The sequence below is a fragment of the Eucyclogobius newberryi genome, unplaced genomic scaffold (genome assembly GCF_026437365.1).
Source record: "Eucyclogobius newberryi isolate DKJ021-1_F unplaced genomic scaffold, fEucNew1.0.hap1 SCAF_2, whole genome shotgun sequence".
Lineage (NCBI taxonomy): Eukaryota > Metazoa > Chordata > Actinopteri > Gobiiformes > Gobiidae > Eucyclogobius > Eucyclogobius newberryi.
In genome coordinates this window covers 23,087,909-23,100,122 of record NW_027315834.1, presented here as the reverse complement: position 1 = coordinate 23,100,122, position 12,214 = coordinate 23,087,909, and the positions used below count along the sequence as shown (strand labels likewise).

Genomic DNA, 12,214 nt, shown 5'->3' with positions numbered 1-12,214 from the left:
AATATATTCAGTGATAACTGATAAAAAGGCAAACAGTCATTGATATGTGTAGTAGTGTGGATGTGTGCGTCTGTTGGTTTTGCCCTGCCTGCAGGGAGCGCCAGACCTAATACTATAAAAATACGCTCTATTTTGTTGTTCGTCCTCTGGCTGTCTGTACTTCCGGGTGCTGGTCGCTCGGTCGGTGTGTGTGTGGTCCATGCGTCTACTCCATGTAGCAGTGCCGCTGTCCGCTCGGGGAGCGCCTCATCGCGCAGCTGGGTGTGTCTTCCCTGTAGACCGGGTGTGTGTGTGTCCGGTGGTCCTCTGAAGCTAGGGTCATTCCAAACCCAGTTTAAAGCCCCTGTACGGCGTGCCCGCGAAGGGGTGAAGGTGCAGGAGCCCACCGGGCGTCCAGCACAACCACCGCTGCCTTTTTGATTATGTTTTATTTTAACAAGAGCTACTCTCCCTGTTACCGGTTGGACCCGGACGTTTATGTGGAAAGATGTTAACGATTGAATGTACGTCATTGTATTTATCTATTGATATGGACTCTGCAAAAGAACTACACTTTCAACTATCCGATCATCCACTTAACTTAATGTATCAATAAATTATGATTCAAATTGAACAAACTTGTCCTCTGTTCAATACGAACCTGTGGCCCCCGTATGCTGAGATGAAATGCCAGCATACAAGCGGAGGCCTTACCCTCGCATGCTACATATGCATTTCAACACCAGCACAAATTAGCATTCATGCAGCAGGTAGAGGGGGTCAGAAAGCTTTATAGACATCCTATGAATGTCAAACCGACTACCACGCTCATACACACGCACACACGCTCACACGCACACACGCTCACACGCACACACGCACACACGCACACACGCACACACGCTCACACGCTCGCACGCACGCTCACACGCACACACGCACACACGCTCACACGCACACACGCACACACGCACACACGCTCACACGCACACACGCACACACGCTCACACGCACACACGCACACACGCTCACACGCACACACGCACACACGCACACACGCACACACGCTCACACGCACACACGCACACACGCTCCCACGCACACACGCTCACACGCACACACGCTCACACGCACACACGCACACCACACATGTGGCCTACCAGCATCTAAACATTTACATTCAACCTAATATTCCTATGTTGAAGGCGCTCAGGACTGTCAAATCATGGACTTATCATCAGTTCCCCTTGAAACTGCAATAAAGACCACGTTTTAAAAACTGTTTGAATACAAACATAATCTCATCAACAAAACATAAATAATATTGATACACTTTGAAACAACATCATGGTGGTAAGTGGTGAAAATTCAAAATAAATTGTTTTCCTTCTAAGTTCCCTTTGACCCTGTTGCATAGATCCATGTTCAAGCCTTGCGTAAAAATATGTGCAAAAAACCCCCCGCCTTGTTATAGCAACTACCTTCGTAGTTTTACAGTGATACTGCCTATTTGGGGTGTAATGATTCTTAAATGAAATGATATGCATCGTACACATGTCTCAATTCGTCTTGATGCAAAATTGCCAAATGCACGACACCGCATCAACGTCCTGACAGCCCCTCTCTCTGTATGTCACACTGACAAATGCAAGCATTAAATTACCATCTCTTCTCAAGGCTGGTTTATAGTCCAAATCCATGCAGACCTCTCCGATGCAAACAGCGGCAAATTACAAAGCATGTCCGCACCCTTGGGTGATTTAGGCCTCGTCCACAAGAAGATAAACTCAGGCAAATCCGCAAAAAATATTCAGTTTGAAACAGATAATATCCACATTGAGCGGGCATTTCTGGAGTCTGAAAACTGAGCTTTTTGAAACCAGATCCCAAAGTGCAAAGATTAAAAAATGCCATTTAAGCGACGTTGTTGCGCATAACGGCATACTTTTTTTGTTGGACATATTATACAATAATGACGTTCTTGTGTTCATTATGTGCTTCTGTAAAAAAAAGGTGATCAAAAGGTCGAAATAAAACCACTCAAAAGTGCACAAGAATACAGTTTATTGTTAATTGCCTTTCAGATTTACAATAGCAAGTATCCTATGTAGAGTATCAGCCATTACAGCTTTTAGAAAGATTGAAAGGTTGTATATGCTCTGAAATGGCAATATAGCTATATTTTGTAATGTATTGTGCATGTGTTTTGGGTTAGACATAACACAGCCTGTGCTGGCTTCTCCAAAAACAATCAAAGCCCACTCTTTTGAAGAAGCATGATGATTCAACACCTGCGGTACTTGTCTGATGAGAAATGGTATGCACATTCATTGCAGCATGCATAATGAATATTGATTACACAGTTAGCAAACATAAAAGTGTAATATTTTGACACACGGAAATATGTTTTTCCACGAATCACACACTGTGCTTATGATTGATTACCTGTTTGAATCTTGAATGGTTTACTTTTTTCAGTCCAGTCCTTATTACAGCTCTACACAGATTCACCACAGTGTCACACAAGCAGATAGCCCTGGCTTTTTTCAGCTTGTTATTAATGTATGTCAATTGCTTATTTTATGAATTAACTTTTAATATAGATTGTACAAGAGTCTCTACTACAAGGCACGTCGCTCACCTGCAGCCACCAGGGCCAAGAGAATGAAAGCCAGGCAAACAAGTGTCACACTTCTCCCCTGTCACCCCTTCTTTGCAAACACAGCTCCCCATCTGATCGCACTGCTGGCTGACTGAGCCTGGGAGGACGGCAGAGGGCACATGGAGGGAGAACAAGAACAGAACAGTTCAAGGTCAAAAATCCATATCTCATTCTAAGTTCTAATCCATGTCATATTTTGTAATAAATAGCATTAGCTGTGACTCATAAATACTACATTTTTATTTCTGCTGCACCACCTCACTATTCACACTGGCTTTGTGTGTCCACATTCTTTTCTTACAGTCCAAATTTGTCTGTCTTTAATAGCCACTCTGTCTATATTAATATTTTTTATGGGACTGCATTAACAGAGGGCCTATCTATGCAAAGTTTGCGTGTTTCTTCCATGTCTGGGCGGGATTCCCCCGTGGACCAAGGTTTCACGCATTAACCCAATTGTACCAAAACATGTACATTATTAAATCAAGTACTCCTGCCCAAACTAAAGATCTGGACAAGCATCCAGCTGCTCCTGACAGTTTCCCCCTGTGGCATTGATAATGGGTCAGCAGTGGACAAATGTATGGGGACAATTAAGTGTCCATCAACCTTAGCATCTAGGTGTTAGTGGATATGAATAGGCTTTTATAAACTATTTAATCTCACAATTTGCCTCAAATAATCTTAAGGATTTTGTATTTAGTACAGAAAGATTTGTGGTGGTACTAGCAAGTAAATATCATATTCACCATTAATATTGCAGTTGCATGGCAAGCAGACGTCCTCCGGGGAAGTTCTGTAGTGATCCTCTTTGCAGCGCTCACAATGGGCTCCATCTGTGTTGTCCCGGCAGTTAAAGCAGCGCCCCCCACTGCCCGTGCTGCGGTACTGTTCCATGTCTAACACGCATTCATCTGATCTCCCGCTGCAGTTGCATTCTGGAATAGGTGAAAGCGAGAGGTCAAGTGAGGAGTGAGCAGCCACAAGGAAAGAAAGGACAAGGTACAAAAAGACATCAGACTGAAATAGATACACATGGAAACAGAGCAACGCTATATGTGTGAGGGAGTGTATGTGTTCTGGGATTGGATCATCATTTAGAAGCTCGTTGCTAATCTCATTTCACGCAGGCCTAATGAGGAGCCAATCGGCTGTCAGGGGGCACTTAGATAACAGTAATTCATGTTTATACAAGAGAAAATTACTGAGCTGATAACGCACCATCACAGCTCTCATACCCTTCAAATCAAATCCCTTTTTAGTTTACCCTCTACCCTGAGGGCGGATTAACGTGAAAATAGCAGATTTTATTATGAACCCTTCCATGTGTTGTTCTGGAATGATATGACTATTTCCCTGTGTTAATAATGTCCCAGCAGAGCTAAGCCCGCTCTGCTGAACTGCTGAAACAAGACATAAATAGTCTACACGTCAAAGAACGTTAATCAATTTAAATGATTAGTTTAATCTCAGTGTTTAATCTCAGTGTAAGGCCCAAAGTCACTGGGATAGGCTCCAGTCACCCGCGACCCCAAAAGGGAAAAAGCGGTAGAAAATGAATGAATGAGTTTAATCTCAAATAGGCCAGTACGATAAATGTGTCCTCTTCTCATTATGGCATTTTTGAGGTTCATGAGCTGTAACATATTTTGTTGTTTACAATGTCTGGCATCTGTGTGGCACAACTAGTTCAAGGTGAGAAAGAGTCATTGTTTTAATTATAAAGTGTAAGACTGAATTATGTGGTAAGAATGATTGTAATTAAACATGAGCGACGCAACTCAGACTCAGGCATTTAAACATATATTTAACTGAAAATACAATGATAGTTTAATTCTTATTAACATTTCTTGAGGCAATAGGTAGTGTTTCCTTGTGATACCTAGATGCATCTGTTCTGACAGGAAGCAACACTTTTGGAGAGCTGCTGCAGCATGACTCAGCTCCGATTGACACAGGTGGACAAGGAGAGCACCAATAGGACATGTCAACTCTCATTCCCTGTGTGTTTGCTGTGGCAGCTTGTGGTGCTGCCACAGTTGGTCAGGTAAGCTGATAATGCTGTCAACAACAAGCCAGACTGTGTTGAGTTTCCTTACATACGTGTAGACTGTAGAAATGCAACAGTATTCGATGTAATACTGATTCATTTGATACGGGTGTCAATACACGTGGTCGATTGTAAAAGAAAAGGTTAAGCTGCGCTGTCCTTCGTAAATTTAGGAACTAAACGTCTCCCACAGAGACTTACAACTGCTATATTTTGACGGAGGTGGGTTTTTATCTTTCGGAGACTTTTTATTTTATCTTGATAGACCCAGAGACGACAAAAATATGAAAGCATCTAGAACCGCTTTATATGTCATTAAATGAAGGCGCTCGCTAATCACCCGTGACTTGTGTTTTGCAATCTTTTCAGGCATTATCTTAAATGTTTCACTCCTGCAAAAATAATAGTGTGCTTTTTCTTACTATTTCATGTACAGTATGTAGTCCCCATTTCTACCCTTTATTATTCTCCTCTATTAAAGTAAATGACAAATAATCAGTTTTGTGTGTTGATAGTCAGTTATAAGGCCCACCCAAAAGGTGCAATAATTATCTTCTGTTCATCAGAAATAGAGTTCAGGTGGAGATTTAAAAGTCAAGTGAGCCCTACATAAAGTGTACATAGAGTGTTTTCGTCGTGTCGTTGCGATGTGTCTTGGCTCTGAGTCCCCCGGCTCCGGCCCCGCCCCCCGCCCGGCGCCGTACCGCGTTTACACAAAGGAGGAACTCATGAAACTGCGGAGAACAGTCGTCTTACCCGGAGATCGTCACGTTATCCCGGCGGACATCCTAAGGAAAACGCAACGAGGCAGACGGGCTGGACGTAAACTCCGAGAGAAGAGAGGGACAAACAGGAAGTCGGTTCCCGCCGTAGTCATGGGTAACGTGAGGTCCCTTCAAAATAAAATGACGGAAATAGCGAGCCTCATGCGGTCCCAGAGGATTTATAGGGACAGCAGCGTCTTGATTTTCACAGAGACCTGGTTAACAGCAGAAATGCCAGACTCTATTGTAGGTTTGGACAATTTTCATCTGCTGCGGGCAGACAGAACGAGAAAATCCGGGATGAAAAGAGGTGGAGGTCTGGCGGTGTATGTGAACACGAGCTGGTCCAAACCCGAACACTGCACAGTGAGGGAGCAGCTATGTAACAAGGATATTGAACTATTGGCTATTGGCATGAGGCCATATTATCTGCCCCGGGAGTTCTCACATGTGATTTTGATCGCAGTCTATGTGGCCCCGTCTGCCAATGCTGAAAATGCTTGTGAAGCACTGCTCTCCTGCACTTGTAGGCTGCAAACACAGCACCCACAGGCTCTCTTCCTCATCTCTGGTGACTTTAACCACGCTTCTCCCTCTTCTGTTCTACCAACATACACCCAGTATGTTACCTGCCCCACCAGAGAGAATAGAACATTGGACTTGTTTTTTGCCAACACCAAGGAGGCTTATTCTTCTTCCCCCCTCCCTCCCCTGGGCAGCTCGGACCACAACCTTGTACATCTGAGGCCTGTGTATGAACCCATCGTGCGCAGGCAGCCTGTGGTGTCCCGTGAGGTGAGGATGTGGTCTGCTGAGAGCGAGGAGGCTCTGAGGGACTGCTTCAGCACCACTGTCTGGACTGAGCTTTATGACCCACATGGGGAGGACATCAACACCATCACAGAGTGCATCACGGACTACATCAACTTCTGTTTTGAGAACATTGTTCCCTCCCGGACGGTGCGGTGTTTTCCAAACAACAAGCCATGGATTAACCGTGAACTGAAGGCTCTGCTGAAGGAGAAGAAGAGAGCCTTCAGGTCAGGGAACAAGGAGGAGCTGAGGACTGTGCAGAAGGAGCTGAGGAGGAAGATCAGGCAGGCTGAGGCCGGCTACAAGAGGAGGATGGAGGAGCAGCTGCAGCAAAAGAACATTCAGGGAGTGTGGAGGAGCCTGAAAACCATCTCGGGCTTCAAAATCCTCCCTGCCCAGACAGAGGGGGATCTACAGTGGGTGAATGATTTAAATGCTCACTTCTTGAGGTTTGATCGGTCACCCGCCCCTCCCCCTGCACAGCTGCATGCTCCCTCTTCCACAGCTGGACAATGCCCTGCATCTGTTCCTCTTCGTTTATCTGTCCCGGACCATCAGCTCCCCACTTCGCCTGGACTCACCCATCCCCCCAGCACACGGTCCCCCTGCCAACCACTGACTGTCACAGCAGCACAGGTGAGGAGTGAGCTGAAGAGGATTAAAGTGAGGAAGGCAGCAGGACCTGATGGCATCAGCCCCAGGCTCCTTAAGTCCTGCGCAGATGAACTGTGTGGAGTTGTGGAGCATGTCTTCAGCATGAGCCTGAAGCTGAGGGTGGTACCACAGGTCTGGAAGACCTCCTGTCTGGTACCTGTGCCTAAGACACCGCGCCCCAAAGACCTCAACAGCTTCAGGCCAGTGGCTCTCACTTCCCACCTGATGAAGACACTGGAGCGGCTAGTCCTGGACCACCTCCGCTCCACCGTGAGCTCAGCCATGGACCTGCTGCAGTTTGCATATTGGTCTGGCATCGGAGTGGAGGACGCCGTCATCTCCCTGCTGCACCGCTCTCTCTCTCACCTGGAAAAGCCTGGCAGCTCTGTGAGGATTCTGTTCTTCGATCTTTCCAGCGCCTTCAACACCATCCAGCCGCTGCTCCTGAGGGACAAGCTGGAGACGGCTGGTGTGGAGTATGACCTGGCAGAGTGGATCCTGGACTACCTCACAGACCGACCCCAGTTTGTGAGAGCCCGGAACTGTGTGTCTGACACTCGGACCTGCAGTGTGGGGGCGCCCCAGGGCACTGTCCTCGCGCCCTTTCTCTTCACCCTTTACACTGCAGACTTCAGACATGACACGGACAGCTGTGTCCTGCAGAAGTTCTCTGACGACTCTGCCATCATCGGACTCATCACGGAAGACGATGACGCGGAGTACAGAAGACTGGCGCATGACTTTGTGGACTGGTGTCAGCGGAACCACCTCCTCATCAACGCGGGGAAGACCAAGGAGATGGTGGTGGATTTCCGCAGACGCCACCCCACTGCCCCCTTACCAGTGAACATCCAGGGATGGGACATTGAGAGAGTGGACTCATACAAGTACCTGGGTGTTCATCTGAACCACAAACTGGACTGGACTCATAACACAGACGCACTGTACAGGAAGAGCCAGAGTCGGCTCTACCTCCTGAGGAGACTCAGGTCTTTTGGAGTGACAGGGCCACTCCTGAAGACCTTCTACGACTCTGTGGTGGCATCAGCCCTCCTGTACGGTGTGGCCTGCTGGAGCAGCAGCATCACAGAGAGGGAGAGGAAGAAGCTGGACAGAGTCATCAAGAAGTCCAGCTCCGTCCTGGGCTGTGCTCTGGACTCGGTGCAGGAGGTGGGGGACAAGAGGGTCCTGGCTAGATTCACATCTATACTGGACCATGAGTGTCACCCCCTGCAGGACACTCTCTCCGCTCTGGAGAGCAGCTTCAGTGAGAGACTGATCCACCCTCGATGTGTGAAGGAAAGGTTCCGTAGGTCTTTCCTTCCTGCTGCTGTCAGACTTTATAACAAAAACTGTTAGTACTGAACACTCGCAATACTGACCTAACCTAATACTGATGTGCAATTCTGTCATATGTACAATTGCTGTTGGAATTCATGTGCAATTCATGTGCAATTACTATGAAATTCATGTGCAATCTATGTGCTGTCGTGACACATATTCATGTGCAATTACTGTCGTGATCACATGCAATGGTATTTATGTATTTATTTATTCATTTGTCTATGGGAGTTTTTATTTATTTATAGGAGATCTTCTACTGAAAGTGTTTTTCAGACTTCCTATAAGTGTTCTTTTCTTCTGTATCTACCTCTGGATCTACCTGCGTTGCACCAATGAAATTTCCCCATGTGGGACAATAAAGGAATATCTTATCTTAAAGCATTACAGCGATTACAGCCTTATTATCTGTGGCGGTGACCTTTGGCAGAAGCCTGGGATGAAAAATAATTACAGTATGCCACGTCATGTATTTGGTGACACTGAATCACTCTCTCACTGGATGATCTGCTCTCTTTGCTTCCGTTTACACAACTTGCAATGTTTTGCCTATGTTGTGTTGTTAAATTTACTCCTTTCAAATTCCCACTGTTTCCAGTGAGGGATTACCAGTCTAAAGAAGAAGCTGCTCATTTAAGTTGGCCTGAACTTCCTTGTTATGGAGCACAGCAGTTCGAAGTGAACTATGTTGGCGGAAGGAAGTCTCCCATTTGTTATTTCCATGGACTTTTCAAACAAACTAATATTTAGAGTTTAAAGTTACCTAGCCACTAAAATGTTCAGTAAAATTAGTAAAATTATTGGGACATTTACTTCCAGAACCAAGAGGAGGGTGGTCTCTGTTGAGCTCACTTGTCTTCCCCTTTAGGCATTAAGAATAAATGTTGAACAGAAGCTTTGTGACAAAATACAAGGACAGAAAGAGCAAACACCCTGCAGGCTCAATCATTTCTTATTTTAACTTAAATTTTGCTGAACATTCAGCTCTGACAGCGGATCGCCAGCAGAGCTGAGAAATGGAATACTGAATAATTTGTAAAGAAGAAACACTACGGACATCAGTGGCTTTTTGAAGTGTTTAAGACATATTTAAATACAATAGATAATTCTAGCAGATGACCTGTAGTCACCTGTAATTGTGTGGTAAGTGGTGGTTAAAGGGGGCTTTGACACAGAATGGCTGCCATGTCTTTATACTTCAGCTCCAGGGCAGACCATGGGGGCAACACCACGTGTGACTGATTAGTGATTCAATTAGTCCTTGAATTGGGTAAACGACTTTTGTAGCCACAACTGCCCTGGGGCTCAATGATTGCCCCAATCATCTCTCTGATCACCAATCATGCACTCACAGACCACATTTATGCAGATGAGGTGTATGAAGGGTCAGGCCCAAGGACACAACAACAGCAGTGACTATAGTGCAGGAGAATATGCTGTTTAGGAAGTAGCCATTATACTGCCCATATTTGACTTGATAAAGCTACAAAGTAAACTCTATAAGTTCTATCCAGTAAAGAATAATCTAAAGATGAGCAAGACATTTATTGTAGATTATACACTTCATTATATGCTTTTGTACCACATATGTTACCCTGCGACAAGTTGGCCACTGTCCAGGGTGTACCCCGCCTAAGGCCCGAAGTCACTGGGATAGGCTCCAGTCACCTGCGACCCCAAAAGGGAACAAGCGGTAGAAAATGGATGGATGGATATGTGGAGGGTTGAGTGTCACTTTCTGTGGCCGCAAATGATTCTTCATTGTGGACAGTGGACTGGACACAGTGAAAGGCAAATCATTTGCCGGATGAAGCATAAAGGGCTTAAATGAAGTGGAAGTGTACTGACAGGTGCCCATTTGCATGTTTGAAAAGGAGGCAGCTAATGTCACAACACTTAAGTCAAATTAACTCGCTTTAGGTGTCAGAGGTTTTTTTAAAGCTTGACCTGACTGTCAATGCTGTTGATCTTGATGTAAAAAGAAAAAAACACAACAATTACCCCCCAGGCTAAACCCGCAGCCTTCAGACTTAAATCGGTGGTGACTAAGAAAGGGTTGAAGAATGTTTTTTCTTTAAGAACAGCCTCAAGCAAAGCCCATGACAACATCAAACAAAACTGTGGAAATCATGAAGACCTGCAGCAATTTCCTCCAGCTAGAATGACTGAGGTCTCCAAAGTGAACTGTCTAAAAGAAGTGCCACTCAGTCATACCTAGATAACACAATTTTAGACACGTAAAAGCCTCAAGAAATCTCAGTACAGCATCAATTTCACAGAATATAGTAACTAGTAAATTATAAATGGCATTGATTCAAAATGTTCACGTCTGTTTCAGTGAGTTTTGCTCATTTGAAATCTAGTATTTGCAAAAAAGCAATTGTTGTATTGTCACATTAATAGATGATAGCAAAGAATAATTGGAAAATCTGAATAGTTTATATGTCAACGCTAACCATATGCAGACACTCATTTGTGTTTTTTGTTTGCTTCTGTGGCTTTCTAAGCCTCAAAAAGGTCACACGTCTAATATGGTTTATCTGGGTTAGTAGAATCCAGTGGCTTAAAAAAAACATTTGACATTTGGGCCACATCTCTTTCAAATACTGGCTGCTTTATTGAGCAACAATAATGGTAATTTTAGATAACCATAATTGTGCTGTGTGATTGGTGGTATTAAAAAAAAAAAAACATGAACATTGCAGAGTTCTGAGAGAATGAGGAATTATTGAGTGCAAATTCAGTTTTGCTACGATTACTTTCAGGTGCTGCCCAGTGCCATGGAATAAAACCAATGATTATTCATAAATTCAATTTAAAAAAATTAAGATTAAAGTGTTTATGATCTAGAGGTCTTTGCAGGTAGACCGGTAATTGTTGAGCCGCTAGTTGTTGTAGTTCTGGATATAAAATATTAATTAGAGAACGTGTGTGTCTGAGTCTGATCATATTTTGCTTTTAACCAATGACATCACAACATTGAAATATTGTTTGCCATTTTTATAACTTAAAATTATACAATATATATAACCGCATTCACTTACCGTACGTATTTAACGTCCCTTGGAAAAGCATTTAATGTGACATATTGTGTAGTTAATAATGATAAATAAATTACTTTCCATATACAGGACATAAGGCATCCTGGTTGAAGGCAATCAGACTGTGTCAGTTGAATTTCACACTTCCCTGGGGATTTAGCAGTGCTGATGTGTGACAGTCCCAGAAGCCGAACTCACTCAAACACTCATTGGCCGAGTCCCCTGTGGCCCGAGCCCAGGGCCTGTCCTGATAGAAGGGGTGACATCTCTGGCAGTCGGCTCCCTCTGTGGAATGCTGGCAGGCGCACACCAAGTCTCCATTCTCGCCCTCCACACACTCGCTGGCATGGCCGTTACACTTGCATCTGTGGAGTTACACAGAAGACGACTCTGCATGTGCTGAAGTGGAGCAAAGGGAACTGGTGTCTATGATGACATTTGCGATGGGCATTTGTGTTTTCCCACTCCCATTATTTATTTGTTTAAAAATGCATTTTTGATAGCAATATTGACAAACATCTTGTTAATATATGTTTCGAGCTGCCAATAGCAATATTTAGATCATACTTTTGCAATCCATCAAACCTTTTGCAAAAATGTGCCCGTAAAGGTCATGGTTGATTGGTTTAAATACTGCACAAAAACTCTTTTTGCAGTTCTTGAATTTTTTTGTTTATTTTAGAGACTGTATAGGCCAACTCTATATTACCATTCAAAATGAACATGGTTGATATTTTCTTGAAGGCAATACTTCGCCCACCTCTCATTTCCTTTTTTGATTTGAAAGGATGTTTTGTCCTGTAAACTTAGACAGGACAGCTGAGTGTGAAATGGGAGTGAGAGAGAAGGGAGGACATGCAGTAAATTGTCAGAGCCGGGATTCAAACTCACAACACATGGAGCTGTAGAT

At 44.4% G+C, this 12,214-nt stretch overlaps 1 protein-coding gene across 1 annotated transcript in view; it reads right to left on the bottom strand.

The window, feature by feature from the left end:
• The window catches only part of lamc3 (laminin, gamma 3), an 82,558-nt gene that overhangs the window by 53,776 nt on the left and 16,568 nt on the right, over positions 1–12,214 (bottom strand). The window contains exons 4-6 of the mRNA XM_072454568.1: positions 11,503–11,669; positions 3,391–3,579; positions 2,621–2,738 (exon numbers count right to left, since the gene is read on the bottom strand). Coding sequence (XP_072310669.1) covers positions 2,621–2,738; positions 3,391–3,579; positions 11,503–11,669 — 474 coding nt within the window. The remainder of the gene's footprint in view (positions 1–2,620; positions 2,739–3,390; positions 3,580–11,502; positions 11,670–12,214) is intronic.